The 15,940-nt window shown below is 47.0% G+C and overlaps 1 protein-coding gene across 1 annotated transcript in view; it reads left to right on the top strand.

Moving 5' to 3' along the window:
• Nucleotides 1-15,940, top strand: part of KCNN4 (potassium calcium-activated channel subfamily N member 4) — a 453,327-nt gene that overhangs the window by 182,923 nt on the left and 254,464 nt on the right. The window contains exon 2 of the mRNA XM_086929858.1: nt 1,207-1,302. Within this exon, the coding sequence (XP_086785984.1) occupies nt 1,207-1,302 (96 nt within the window). The remainder of the gene's footprint in view (nt 1-1,206; nt 1,303-15,940) is intronic.

The following is a 15,940-nucleotide window of genomic DNA, read 5'->3' as shown; positions in this document are numbered from 1 at the left end:
TTAGTTACCTGTTGTTGATAAATGTATTGTGCTATTGTAGCATAGAAGTCACCACCATGGGGAATCCCTGTGGTGCCTGCTAGTATCAGGACCTTCTCTGGGGACCTTACTCTACGATGGATTTTATCAAAAACAGTCTACACACACTATTGCGCCTCATCAAAACTGCATACGGCTGCCTTGTCCAGCAGTGAGCTGCAAAGCATGGCTCACTGTGAAGGCCACCACACCAGTGAGTGAGACTGGACATAGGTGAGGCTACACTAACGCTATTAGGAGCTTGAGACTGGCTAGGTACTGCACGCCGCAAGACGTATAGGCAGGATTCTATACAAGAGTAATTGGTATGCTGATTATATGGGTGGTCCCAACTGCCACAAAAGAGGATTGATTACTTTCACTCTCTCTCAGTACTAGCCATGCTGAACTGCCTATTTGCTCACACTCCGAAAGGTAAGAGAATCTACTGTGTACATGTGGCAGGATGGAGGTTACCCAGTTGCAAACACCCAGAGCCTGTGTATGGTGACCCGCATTGGGTGTGACAGACAGACTCAAGACCTCCATGTGAGGACTGCATGTTGTGACTGACCTTGTTAACTGCATGAGAATGAACAGGCACCAGTGATGCAGGTTAAAATATAGACCTGTTCACATACTGCTGTACGAGGCAGAGGTACTTAACTTGTATCCTTTCCTTAACTTATGCTGTCTGGTGGGGTGTGATCCCGTCATCTGCAGGAGGATAAAGTAACAGTCTAACTCGACTCTCAGAGCCCAGTTAACCCTCCAAACAGTCACATATTGGCTGTATCATCGCCTTTGACCCTGTACAGCCCTCCTATACACATACAAACTACAGACATAAATGCATAGATGCAGAGAGTGGGATTGAAATACATCAGGAGTACCGAGACACCAGTCTGTTCTCTGCAATGGGTGATGTTAAAAAGGCAGGAGGTGGAGCTCAAAGGAAGTGCTCTCTGTAAAATCTGGCAAGAAGTGTCTTTAAAAATGATCCTCTGTAGTACACAGAGAACTCCTGCTAAAAGTACCCTAAAACAAATTGTGTTTCAATTACCACATTCTTGCTACCCCTTCCCTGACTCCCACCCATTTCCTATTGCTTTGTCTAGAAGATTGGCTTTTGAAGTACAAGACATGCTCTGCCTTCTAACACTAGGCTTTTTCTTTTTTGTTCCTCAGTGGTATGTGTATTTCTTCATTATGAGGTGTGCCATTAGCTTCTGTACAGGACTGCTTCTGCTCCTCATTGTCGCCTTCCACACCAAGGAGATCCAGGTAAGTGCTTCCAAATATGTATCCTCTTTTAGCATATGCATAGTTGAGCAAGTTTATGGATGCACAAGTCTGGAGTTTGAGGGCTCGTGTGAATCAGTTTGAAAAGAAGAAGCATTTGAGCCCAGAGTTAGCGAGATACAGGCTCTCGGTTCACATGAACCCTACACAGTATGCCACAGCAGCAGGGTAGTGATGATGACCCATCCTAAATTTCTCCCTAAGGTGGTCTCAGATTCTCATGTCAATCAGACTATTACTTTACCGACATTCCTTCAGCCCCTCTCTTCTCCTGCAGAGAGATCTCTCCACACTCTTGATGTTAGAAGGGTTTTGAAGTTATCTCTAGATAGAACAAAATTATTCCGAAAATCAAAACAACTCTTTGTCAACTATGGTCCTCTATGGACAATAATGCCACTTCCAAACAATCTTTATGTAGATGGATTGTCTGCTGCAAAATCCTTAGTTAACAAAAAGCAAACCTAGGACCCACTACACCTTAGCTGCTTTGCTAAGGAGCATCCCAATTGCTGAGATTTGCAAGGCAGCAAGTTGGAGATCAGTTCACACCTTTACAAGACACTTACCTTGATTCAGATGCTAAGGCTGATGCCTAGGTGAGGCAAGCATCTCTAAAGAGTTTGTTGGCCTAATTTTACTTTTCTCCTATGTTATCTCTTCCTTTGTGGAATCTTTTGGGGGGGTAAGCTTGCTATTCAGTGCTTATGATTATTTATGGAGATCCCCTGAGCCAGAATCAATGGTTTCTTACCTGTAATCCTTGTTCTCTCTCTGGGAAATCTCCATTAAAATCATAAGCAACACTCACTCCTCCCCGATGGAAGAGATAATACATGTATATCACTATACAACTGATTCAAATCTCAAAAAGAACTGAGTAAACGGCCACCTCCAGGGCATGATGGGACATTGGAGGTCAGAAGGCCCTTAATGGCACAATGTTCTATTTACATTCTTTCAATGCTGCAACCTATGCAGGCTCCAGTGCTATGTATTATTCCTTAGATTACTTTAAAAAGAAGCAAAAAGTTTTTGTGTTTTTAAAAAATCACTTGTTATTCTTGTTTAAGTTAAGGGTTGGACTCTGTTTTTCTCCTAACATTTCAAGTAATTTCATAAACATTGGCAATATAGCCTTTAAGGCTGCAAAACATTTATATGTCAAATGTCACATTGTCTGTCAACCAGAATTATGCTCAATGGGTCATTGGCTAGGCGTTTTGATTTTCGATGAGATACGCAGCAGCGTTGCCCTCTTTCTCCTCTCCTTTTTGATATTTACATCAAGCCATTTGCCCAGCTACTTAGAAGAGACACTCAGGTAAATTCCCTTCTGTTCCCCACATTATAGCAATAGGATCGTGTTATGTGCAGATGATTTGGTCATTTATACATCGGACTCTGTTCTGACTATTCCTAGGGTGGAAAGGATGGTGGAAGAGTTTGGGTCCTCATTGGGGTATTTAGTGAGCAACTCTGAGTCGGAGGTGATGTGTTGGAATGTTGCAGATTGGACAGGGAAGGCACAGGTGGAGATTAAGTACCTGGGTGTTTTAATTGTCTGTTCCCTGCAGGAATTAATGCTGCACAATCTTAGGAAGATGACAAAGGAGGTGGATGTTTACTCGCCAGATGGAAGAATTTTTTATTAAAAATCTAGAAGCGAGTGAATTTGATTAAAATGTTGATTCTTCTCAAGCTGACATATCTTCTAAATTGCATCCCACTCACATTCCCAAGATCAGCTATAGACAAGATTCTGGGGAAAATAAAAAGCTTTATATGGGCCTCAGGTGGGGGAAGGCTAGCGTGGAAAAAGTTGAAGTGCAGACTATTGAAGGGGGGCCTTGCCCTGCCTGGCCCCCTTTAAAAACTGCAGGATGCTTTTCGGTACTCCAGACAGTTCAACATGGGGGTGATTTTAGCAGAGATGATTAGAGAGTTGGGATACACAGGGTTCCTATATAGGTTTGGTCCCCCAAAATGTTTTTAAAAAGTATGGTTAACCACTTCGCCGTGGCAGAAAAAAAATAATGTGTGCGCAGTTCGGACGGCCCGATGCACCCGCCCACCACAACATCGGACGGCCGAGTGCAGTCCGGCGCATCGAAAAGGTTAAAGACTTTAAAGGCAGTCACCAAGATCCTGGATATTTGTAACTTCAAAGAGTTTCCACCCATTTGGGATTCCCCAGGTACTCCAGAGTGTTTGCAGAATGGGTTGAGCCTTAAATTAAGGAGGGCCGGAATAGCTACCTGGGGGGAACTGCCTTCAGTACAGGGGGTACTACCTGGGGTAGTATTAGAAGTTAGGATTGGGGGTTCCTTATCAAGGTTCAAATATCTTCAGCTGTCTTCCTGTCACTCAGGAGATAGGGAACACTTGCCAAGATTAGTCTTTATTACAGGATATGAGGCCTCAAAGTAAGGAGGTTGCCATCTGGTATTGGAAGTTTTTGGATGCCGAAGATAGAAAAATGGTGGTTCCAAAGTCAGTATCAGAAGGAATCATCCTGAAGGCTGAGCTACAATTTATGTGGCAAACATCTTTGAAGTTGTTGTAATCTGTGGTCAAGCAAGCTAATCTGAGGCAAAATTACTTTTTCACCATCAACAGACTATATTGTGCCCTTGAAAAGATTGCAAAGTTTGTACAATCTCCGACCCCCAGATGTCAAAGGTGTGGCCATTTAAAAGCTAACAATGAACATTAATGTTTCACCTGTTTCAGGACAGAGGGTTTTAGGAGGACGTTGAGAATGTTTTAATGGGTCAATATCAAACTAAGTCTAGAGCTGGTTCTGATGCGGGTGGATATGGTCTCACTCAGCCTTTTGAGTAAAGAACAGAGGGGCCTGTTGTTTTCTCCTGTACTTTTAGCCAGGAGATGGATCTGCAAGCGCTGGACTGATCCATCTCGCCGTGCAACAGAGTGGCTCAAGTGGTATACTGGATTTGTCTTTTGGACACTGAGGGTATGCTTGGCAGAATTTTCAAAGTGGAGTGGTATGTTGGTACTGGAACCGGCAGAACGAGTGATTACACTGAGGTGCCGCTATGGGTGACGGGTCATTTAGCTTGTCAGTGCTATCTTGATATGAGGACAAATTCTGTCATGTAATTTTCTTGGCCTTTCTGAAGTGAGGCGAAGTAGATGTGATTTCGAAAGAACTGCTCCCAGTTCCTTGGACGTGGGCGGGGCTATTTAGTGCATAATATTATCACTGGAGATCCCCTGAGAGAGAACTCTCTTTTCTCCAGACACAACCTATTCTTTTTGAAACCCAGTACTCTTCCCCTCTACAACACAAAAGTTGAAACTTTGCTTTTGACATTTGGAGTGATGCTTGTAGCCCACAACCAATTCTTTAGTTTTCGAACCCAATCTAATGCATTAATCAAATACAACTGAATATTATTTTTGATGACCCTGTTGCATCGTTCGGCTAGCTTATTGTTTCTGGGATGGTACAAACAAGTGGTAACATGTGTGACCTCTGGCCCCTGATGAAATCTCCCAACTCTCTAAAAATGGATAGAGGTCTGTTCCAGTGACAATTTCATGAGGCACTTCTTCTTTAGAAAATATATTTTCTAAAAATTGCTTGACTATGAATGCAGTTTCACTACTAACAAAACCTTGGACAACCAAGCATAATAATCAATAACTACTACTACTATTCCATGCATGACCACATCCCTTACAAAATAGAAAGCAACAATAATATCAACCACAATTTTAGAGCAGACCTTTTCCAGCACAAAAATTGACGCCACAGTGCTAGACACAGTAACTTGTGACTTGTCGCTCGTAGAATACAACATGCATATCTTCACAAATTGCTCCACAGACTTAGCCAAACTCAGCCACCAAAATACCACTCATATCCTTCGCTTCATGTCTCACAAACTAATGTGGCCCTCACATGCTAATTCCACAACTTTGGACCACAAGAACAAAGGTACAACTAAAGTGTACAGTATCATTGACTACGGCAGTTCAGTGAAATATGCCAATACGCATCCACACATGGACTTTGGCAAGCTGCCTTTTACTAGCTGAATAAGCCTTTTATAGAGTTTCGTCCTCATCTACAGCGTGCAACCACTCAGCATCAGTGACAACACCACTTGTGACAGTCATCAAAATGCTAATCACAACAATATCCTCCACTAGAAACTTTACATCATTGTAGGAAATTGGGTTACAGATTTGGAAGACTGAAAACACTCAAGCAGAAACCACAATTTCTGTCAGGGTGAAGTCACAAGCAACCCCAAATAACCTGTGCTTAATCCTCTGGTAGTTTGGCACAAAAGCAGTGAGGCAATGTGAAAAGTATGTATGCAGTACTTCAACAGTAATAAAGTGGAAACACAACACAAGAAAAATCCCACACCAATTAAAAAAATAAAGGAAGATTTAATAGATTACTTGAGATTAAAACAACAAAAATCCAATTAGTAGACACAGAGGTATGCAGTTTTAAATATTTAGGTGAAAATAGTGCCTAAAAGCACAAAGCTGTGGGTTTCTGGTAGCGCCAGACTGGGACAAAGTCACAAGTTTAGGCCAACTACGATGGAGTGATGGTCGTTTACAGGGACCAAGTTAGGTCAGCTGAACAAAGTACCTTAAATCCTGGGTTGTGGACCGTTGCAAGATATAGTGTCGAGGATGCGTTGTGAAGTGGCGATTCAGAAGAAGCTGCAGGCTGCAAAGCATGGTCCTGCATCTGGGAAGTGCAGCACGCTGTGAGGTGATGCATCATGCTGCGTTGGTTCTGTTAACAGGTCCACAGCTGGGATGACAGAACACCTTCAGGCCAACCTCAAAGGGTGTAGGCTTCCTCTTTCCAGCTGAGTAGTGTTGGGGCCAAGGGGGATTTCCACCTCCTAGTAATACCTCGCTTAGTAAGTAACAAAGCCAGATCAGCAAATTTGGCTCGTACTTTGTATTCTTTCCTTCGACGGTAAAATTCAGTATTCTATTGTATGCCAACCAGTATCTCCGCAACCTGCTTTAAGGTGTCAGTTTTTCCGCTCCAGTATCACCTTAGCCCGGGCAACACCAAAGCATGTGTATGAGATCTGCGACCTGCGTCGGGACACCTGGTGCAAGACGGCGTAATATTAGGGAAGATCGCATGTATTCCGTGCCCAGTAAAATACGTTCTCTGAGTTATCATATACTGAATACATTTAAAACAGGTTTGCCTGGATTCTGATTTTGAGTATTCAAGTATCGTTGCCCAATCTTTGTCTGATAGCGGTCTGTCAATGTCTTGATTCCATTTTGTGCATGTTGCAGTTAGTGGGGATGTCTTTAATATAACGCACAAGACTCGTATGTATTAAAAATAGTGCTTCAGTGACCCCTGTTCGTTCGTGATATCTGTATGCAAGAGTAACATTTTGTCCCCAAGGAGGTCTCCCACTGTATTCACTCTGGTCTGCAACCAGAGTTCCAACTTCCGGGTAGTAAGTGTACCCCGATTATTGGGAATACCCAATAGTGGTATATTGGGGGCATACATAGGGGTAACATTAGTGTATTTTAATGCCTGCTTCCAGTGTACAAGTGCTATTTTAAGTAGCATTCCTGCAGAAGGTGTGTGAGAAAGTGCCATCTTTCTTGCCTTGGTATGCCCCCACTTTTTTCTGAATTGCTGATGTGCTTTGACTGAGAGTGCCCTGGGCTCCTGCCAACCAGGTACCCAGGGCCTGTGTTCCTTCCCTAAAGCTGTGCTGAAACAAAACCCAATTGGCATCTCTGGCCACCTGTCTGCCCCTAGTAAATGGTACCCAAGGTACCCAGGGCATGGTGACCAGGGAAGACTCCTGAGGGCTGCAGCACGTATTGTGCCAACCTCATGGCCCCTGTACCCTGGCACCCACACACTGCCTTTGCAGGCTGAGTGCCTAAGTACAGAACTAAACCAAGAGTCGAAATGGCACACATCCCTGTGTACAAAACGTAAAGGACCTTGTAGGCACAAGGTGGATAACCTGAGCACTCCTATGTGCTAAAAAAGGCAAATGTATCCAAAGTTGTAAGACTATCCAAAGTTGTAATCACTTTGTGTCATTGTGTAAACAGTTTTCAATTCAAAAGGTCTCCATGTAGAGAAAATGAGAATATTTTACGCAATGATTTCCAAATATTCCAAAAATTGATTCATGGCGTCATATTAATAATCCAAGTCCCCAATGCATTTCGAGCAGGGTGCTCTTCGTCAGGGGGTTAAAGTCGTACTGCAGAAAAGTGGGAAAAAAGGGGATAGGTAAGTCAGGAGCCGAGTTTTTGGGAAAAAATAGAATATTAAAGTCCAAGGTTGAAACCGATCCCAGACAAAGTGAAAATGCCGGATTGAAACACGGAGTGAAAGGTTGACTGAATTCCCATATCGTGAAAAAGGTAAGAAAATATGAAACATTCACCCGGTGTGCGTGGTGCGCAAATGGTTGAGAAATGAGTGAAGCAGGTCAACAGAAATGGAGTTAAGATGGGAATATAAAACCGAATCTAGGAGTGCTCAGGTTATCCACCTTGTGCCTACAAGGTCCTTTACGTTTTGTACATCTTCTGCCCCTCCAGGACAGTAGGGGCTGCATCCTGATCACCCTAAAAGATTTAACTTTCCCTGAAGTACCTAGTAGAATACCTTCATTCACCTTTGGAGTGCAGCGGACTCCCGTGTTTCACACATCCCTGTGTGCCATGCCTACAGAACCCACTGCCCTGGCATTCTTCAGTCACCCCTCTAGCTGGATGCCCTATGCCAGAGGTGTGGGCACCAGTGCATGAGCCCTGTACCCCTACAGTACCCAGGGCCATTCCTGGGCACTGTAAGTGCAGTGATGCCATTATGAGTATATGGTGCTAGAAGGTTATCATTACGAACTCCACAGCACCATAATGGCTAAACTGAAGACTGACAAGTTTGCTACCAAACTTCTCAGCACATTAAACCTGCACTGATGCCAGTGTGGGATTTAATGGAAAACGCACCCAGAGGGCATCTTAGAGATGCCCACTGAAACCCTAACCTACAATCTACATCTGGGCTGAGTGGCTGCAGAGGCTGCCACACAGCAGACATGTTGCTGGACCCTGGGTGGAGAGCCCCCCGCTCTCCTTGGCCTGCAACAATGCACATCCTGGGCGAGATGCTAAGTCTCCTCCCCCAGGATGGGCAGGGGGAAGCTTCAAAGGCCTGCCACCTCAGAGTGCTTCTCCAGATCATTTGCTGTACCCAGCAACTGGCCCCCACCAGTTCTGACCCCCACTCTGGCGGGAAGACTGGCAGGAAAAACTAGGTCAGGAAGGGGGGGGTGCCAGCCTGTGCCAACCCCACCCCTCAGGTTGGGGAGACGAGGCGAAGCACGACCCCAGGCTCCGGCCATCTTGTAGATGGGGAGCCCTATCCAATCCCAGCTAGGCTCCTGCCCCCCTCCCACAGGAAAGGAGCAGACTAGGGGGTGTACTCAACCCAGGACAGGGACCCAATGGTGAGGGGCTAATATAGTTCCTCTGTTGTATACAGTTCTCGTGGGTTGTGTTCTCGACTGTCTTACCTTATCCGGCGGGGAAACTAGGAGTCATCTCCCAGAAAGGCATACCGCAGAGAGCGTGCCTCTATAATGTCCGACCAGGCCATGTAATTTACCTTTGCGTGGATATTTAGTTGAGAAGTCAGTTCACCGTTTGTGATGACAACGAAGAAAACAGTGGTGGGCTACGATCTGGCTCCGATTATGCTGCATCTCCAGTATATGATTCATCATATCTAATTACTCTTGTGTCTCTGAAAGTGGCAGCAAATATGATGTCCCTTCTCTGCCCTTCCAGTGCCTGGTCGGGTGTTGGGGTTGAGTCTTTGTCGTGTCATTTGGCTTTGGAAGGTTGCCCTTGGGACTGCCTCCATCTGGTTTGTGAATCTTCCATCTGCCTGTGGGCCGAATTTATAGGTAGGTCTGAGAAGGTATGTTCAACCCATTCTCCTGCTTCTGTTGGGGTGTCGAAAAAGTTGTTCTTTTGATTGGGTATAATTTTGAGTTTAGCCGGGTATAAGAGCGCTTATTTCAAATGTATAGCCTGAAGATGTTGCTTTCTACTTTGATATTGCACCCTTTGCCGCTGCAGTTGTAACTTGTGTAATTGGGAAAAAAGGAGATACATACATTGTCTTTCATGATTGGTGCTTTTTCTCTTGCCACTTGCAATATCTGGTCAAGGTCTCTGTAATTTTGCACTCTAGCAACTATAGGGCAAGGTGGCATACCCGGTACTCTCCTCCTAGTGGGAACCCTGTGGGCTCTCTCAATGCAGAAAGTGTCAGTCAGGCGTCCCGGCGGCATCAATGATTTTAGCCAAGCTTCTATGTAGAGCGTCGCGTTTTGGCCTTCCGAGTTCTCTGGCAGGGCAATAATACGCACATTATTACGGTGTGACCCGTCCTCTGCATCTTTGCTGGTGTTGTATCTGCTCCAGTTCGTTCGAGTGTTCTTTTTGCTTTGGGAGTATTTCCTGTAGTGCCACTTTGTTGGCAGTCACCTTCTCAACAAGTTTCTTATGGTCGTCTCAGATTATTGCAATGTCTGCTGTGAGGGAGCCCAGCTGTTGTTCCATTACTAGCAAAATGAGGTCAAGTTTGACCGGTTGTGCACTGTTGGCTGTAGGGGAACCATCTCGGTAGGCACGGTGGCCAAGGCTGCACTGGTGTTTTCAGTGTCCATGTTTCTGCCCTTTGTGTGCCTCATTTTGATTTTGTATTAGTGCCAGTACCTGGTGTAAGTTTGTGAATCTGTTTTGTCCATGTAGGTATTGTCCACACATTAGGTGCCTTAGTGGTCAATTTTATCAGCTGTGCTCCACTGCTCGTTCTGACACTCGTTACGCACCTGATTCACTTCCCACTTCAGTAGGTGCGCCTTTGGCCCCTCAAATGTAGGCTTTTATAGTGTTTTAAAGAAAATACAAAGGCACTTCAGAACATCCTAACTTTGCATGCAGGGTCAGTGTTGTTTTTGTTAATTATAAATCGGTGGGGGCAGTAGAGATTCACAACGAAACACTAGTTGCACTGTTCCAGCCAATAAGGGCTCCAAGCCCAAATTGATCCAGATCTCCAACAGCGCTTTGTGTGTTGATGAGGCCATTCACTTGCCCACTGTGTCGTGGGGTTGCATAGGACCCTGGCGCCTTTGTTAATTCACTATGGGAAACAGGGACCAGCGAAGGGCCCCCTTGTTGTGGCGTCCAGATACACCGGACCAGGGGGTGTCTAGGCCATGTTTGGCGTGTTTCCTTGTGGCTAGGGCTACGCATGGAGGTCTCACCTTTTATAGTTCCTCGTCCTGTTCCGTATCTTTGCCGTTTGCGATATAGTTGCTAGATGATGCATGTGTTGCAAGTGGCCCGCTTTCCTGGGACGGCCAGGTGTAATTGCCCCAGTAGCTTACTCCCTCGTTTTGTCCCAGGAGGGATCGGCGATCTCGGACCATACCTGGCAAGGCCTGGCTTGTCACCTGCATTCACCCTCGCTTGTTCCGCTGCAGCCCGACCCCACCAAGGGCCTCACCGGTCACTGTGCCGTGCTGCCTGTTCGCCCGCAGCTAATTCCCACCTGGTGCACCGATAGTAGAGTCTCATACGCAGCTCACTGCTGTCGTCTTGCGCTGGCGTCCGGTGTGAGCAATGGGCGTTCCTTGGTGTCAGGGTGGTCTTGGGTAGCGGTTTATCCAAGTGGACCTCCCGATGGGCCATTTCTTAACTGTGCCTCCTCAGGGTAGGTCACCAAGCCAAAGTGTCGCGTAGGTAGGGCCGCCCACGGCGACCTCCTATTATGGGTGCCGCCAGTCACGGTTCGCTCCCGGGTCACTGCCACTCATTTACCCTGACGTCCAGTGGGGGCTATGGGCGCTCCTTGGTCCTGGGACAGTCAGGAGGCAGCGATTCACTCACTTGGACCTCTCTAGTTGGGACCGCTGCAGGCCCATCGTTGAGCCATGGACCTCCCAGAAAGGCCCCTCGAGCCTCGGTGTCACATAGTTGTGGAACCCCGCAGCAACCTCCAATTCTGGGCGTCGTCGGTCCTGGCCTGCCCCGGCCTACCTTCTGTTTTCTTTTTGGCGCCTTGTGGGGCGATAGGCATTTCCTGCTTCTGAGGCAGCCAGAAGACGATGGTGCACTGATCTAATCTTCTTTTCGACAAGGGGTCAGCGTTGTCCCCTTCGTCAGCGAGATTCGGGAGCCGCCATTTTGAGCAGTGTTGTCGGGCGTCGTCCGCTGCCACAGATGTAAGTGCCGGATGAGTGTTTCTCCGGATAATATTTCTGGTCCGCAAGATCTAGCAAACCTCCTCAGTGTTTTTGGGCTGCCGTTGCCGTTTCTCAACAGGCGATATGGCGCGGACGGAGGACCGCGGGACGGTAATGCCGCTATTATGGACCACCATATGTTCGGTGGTTGGCCACGCCCCCTTCGAAAAGGAAGGTTTAGTCCTGTCAAAATGTTTATTTCACTAGGTCAAAATGGCACTTCAAACACATTCAAAGGCTGCAGTGGCTGGCCTGAGACATGTTTAAAGGGCTTCATACGTGGGTGGCACAATAAGTGATGCAAGCCCACTGGTAGCATTTAATTTACAGGCCCTGGGTACAGGTAGTACCACTTTACTAGGGACTTACAAGTAAACTAATTGTACCAATTGGGTGAAAGCCAAATTCACTATGTTTAATGGAGAGAGCAAAGCACTTTAGCACTGGTTAGCAGTAGTGAAGTGCACAGTCCTAAAAGCCAAACATGAAAAGGGTTCAGAAAACAGGAGGATGAACAAGAAAGTTTGGGGGTAACTCTGCAGAAAGGGCTAAATCCTACATGACCTCTATGCAGCCAAAAGCCAGGGTAGACTAATCAGTACCTCGATAGGCTTTCCTGCTTATATGATAGAACATGGGCAAAGGTTCTGTCAAGCAGTGCCACTTATCAGTTCTACTCCATTTTTAACTCAATTAGATCCATCTGTCTACATTCTCTTGAGCCAAATGGACAGACCAATGGGGGAACCCTTCTGCTCATATGTGGACCCCTTTTGTTAAGCCCCTAACCTAAACTTGTTCACCGATGCATCCCAGTAGGCAGACAGAACCACCATGGCCAACAAGGGGATGTGGCCCATTACACATTCTTGGATTAGACGTCTGTTGCCCACTCAAGGAAAATTTGCCTTTAAGAAAAGTAACCAACAGAGGCCACTGACAGCTGTTAGTGTCAAGAGCCAGGTCCCAAACTATCCACTACCAGGTGAAAGCTGCAAGCGTGAACATCGGATAGACCTATCTTCCAGCCTTGGAGCTGGCAAGGAGTTCACTATGGGCTCCTGAGGGTTCCCTGACCTCTGAGATTTCTCAGAGTGTGGGGGGGGCAACAGCCCAGGGTGTTAGGCACCATTCCTCCACTCTCCTTCCCTCCAGTCCAGGAGTGGTAGCATGAGGCTGGTTCCCCAGCCCAGGGTCGGTACCCTGAGACTGATCAGGTGACCTGGGAGGAGTCCTCCCTCACTCCGCCCCCCCATCTGGCCTCCCATGAACTGGACTACCAGGGCACCCTAAACAGCTCCCCTCCCAGCACTCCTGACACCAGCACAACTCGTTCCCAAGGGTGTAGTCTATGGTCATCTGGGGACTAATTATGACCCTCCTCTGGGTCACCTCCCGCCCCCACTCCAGGGATGGGGTGGAAAAAGTCCTGCCCCTGGGCCTGGGTTACCCTACACACCTCGCTGGTGTACTGCTCTGGAGAAACCAGCCTTTCCACTGCCAGGGTCTGCTTAGCCACAGTGTCTCAAAGCAGTGACAGGGACCCCATTCACCTTCTCCTAGTTGAAGTGATGACTTCCACCCTCAGGGATCACAAACTCAACCTCTGAGTCTATCTCCCAGCTAAGGGACATCATGTATAGTCTATAACCCTCCCCTGGGGACTACTTACCCCTAAGGCTACACTGGCCACTCCTGTTGAGTTTGCTCCAGTGGATGGGTTCCCATTCTCCTTCACCTGGTGAAAGTGACGACTTCCACCCTCAAGGATCACAAGCTCACCCTTCGTGTCTATCTTCCAGCTAAGAGATCATGGCATGGTCTTTGACCTGCCCCTGGGGACTACTTAGCCCTAAGGCCACATTGGCCACTCCTGTTGAGTTTGCTCCAGTGGGTGGTTTCTTTGGACAGACAGTATCCTCGCTTGTGTCCTAACTTAGAACAGTGAAAGCAGCAGGTTAGAAATAGGGCACCTTAGGCCACCGTCTACCAGAACCTTCTTCCGGTTTCTCAGAAAGGACAATGGGAAGCCTTTCCTCCAACCTTATTCTGAGATTTGCCTGTGTCTTCCTTCACCAGCTTGTCCCTCTGCTGGGCAGAACCTGAACCACGCTTCTTGTAGTCACTCCCAGGTACCCCCTTGCAGGCCCTGGTGCTGAGCCAGGGGTCTGCCTCCTTATCAAGCTCTCTGGAGCTCCCTGGGGTCTGTGAGCTTACCATCAACCAGGTGTTGGCACACCTCTGCAAAACAAAGACTGTACATATGCACTCTTGCTACCAGATTGTACAGCCCTTGGTATTCGTTTACTTTACTGCCCTTCACCCAACCATCCAGGGCAATGCAAAAGGAATCCACAGAATCCACCCAGTAGTCCCTGGGAAGACTCCGGCTGTCCCTGAATCTCTGCCTACACTTTTCTGGTGTGAGGCCATACTTACTGACAAGGGTGTCCTTCATGGGGGATACATCGTCCTGTCCCTCTTCTCTAGGGCCAGCAGGGAGGCCCTCTCTTCACTAGGTATGTGCCTCCAGAGACTCCCCCCAATCCTCCTCAGGCACCCTATTCATCTCCAAAGCAACCTCATAGGCTTCAAACAACTTGTCGAATGTCATCTCCCTCAATAAAGTTAGGCCTTTGGAATGTGGATCCTTTACTTTCTAGAGGGCATTGCGGGGTAGCTGACATCATTATTGCTGGACTCAGTCTGTTTGGCTCTGATGTCCAGTTCTCTGTCCTTTAACGAGCCAGTCACTCCTCAACAAGTTTTTCTTCCAGGACTAGTTTCGTTTCAGCTAAGGCCTTTTCAGCCTCAGCTTTTCTCTCCTACGTTTCTGACTTGAGATTGGGCAGCTGAAGTTTTAGCTTTCTCTCAGCCTTCCTGTCCTCTAGCACCTCTGTGGACAGGCTGTTTGAAGATATACTGCTCCCTGGCCTGGGAGGGATCACCTCTCCCGTCGGCATGTTGACCCCCCTTCCGGGTGCTGCAATTCAAGACTTTTGTTCAGGTCGTCTCTTTACTGATCCATATCTGCCTCATCATCCTGGTCCTCTGCTGTTGCCAGTACTTGCTGAGCCTCACCCAGGCCCTCAAGGCCACGATGAGTTCCAGTTTCGTGGTACTCCTGTTGACTGCAAGCCCCCTCTCCTGACAAAACTCCTTGAGCTCAGCCACAGCGTAGACATTCATGTTGGCAAGCTCAAACTCCATCCTTGCAGATAAGGTTACAGGCACACACACTTGGGTAGGATAGGGTGAATTTGAAATACAAAAATAGCCAATCAATGGAGAATGTCAAAAGACTCGAAATTGTCTCAACTTCTTTATCTGGGATTTTAGTGTTACAGAAAATCACTGTATGACTCCGCACATACACAAGTCCACATCCCACTGCTGCCACCAATGTAGGAAATCGGGGTACTGGTTGAGGGGAGTGGAACCCTACTCAAGCAGAAACCACAATTTCTGTCAGGGTAAAGTCACAAGCAAATTAACCTGTGCTTAACCCTATAGTTGCTTGGGACAAAAGCAGTGTGGCTTAACTTACAGGCAGTCTGTAAAGTATTTATGCAGGACTACAAATATTAATAAAGTGGGAACAAAACACAAGAAAGATCCCACACTAATTTAGAAAAACAGAGTAAAATTTAACAATAGTTTTTGAGATCCAAACAACAAAAATCCAATTAGTAGAACTGGAGATATGCCATTTTAAAGACTTATGTGAAAAGAGTGCCTAAAAGCAACACGCCACAACCGGGGGGTATCTGGTAATGCCAGAACAGGCAAAGTAAGAAGTTCAGGCCAGCCATGATCGAGTGCTTAGGCCCGCTGAACAAAGTAAACCCTGGTTTGCGGATCATTGTGAGATCCTGCGTTACTGATATGTCATGCACCGGCAATTCAGAAGTGGCTGCAAGGAAATGAGTTGCACTGCATCACTTCTGCTCACAGGACCACAGTTGGGCTGGTAGAGCACCTTCAGGCCCACATCCAAGGGTGCAGGACTGGGGTGGCACCACTTGTTGGTAGGAATCATAGCAGACAGAGTCCACTTGCCAGGTTAAAGGTGCCTGGAGCTTTTTCTTTCCCTGAGGTTCTGATCAGGAGGTCAGCCCACTAGCCCTTGGAATCAATCTGCTGGTCCTGGGTTCAATATGCATGTCCAGCTCTTTTCACCAAGGCAGCAGGGTAACAGAGTAGCAGTCTATAATGCAGAGCAGGGCAGCAGTTCTTTTAAGTCTTCCACTGGTCCAGAGGTGTAGTGAAGAGTTGGGTCTGAGGTTCCATTTTTT

The sequence above is a fragment of the Lissotriton vulgaris genome, chromosome 7 (genome assembly GCF_964263255.1).
Source record: "Lissotriton vulgaris chromosome 7, aLisVul1.2, whole genome shotgun sequence".
Lineage (NCBI taxonomy): Eukaryota > Metazoa > Chordata > Amphibia > Caudata > Salamandridae > Lissotriton > Lissotriton vulgaris.
This window is presented reverse-complemented; position numbering and strand designations above follow the sequence as displayed.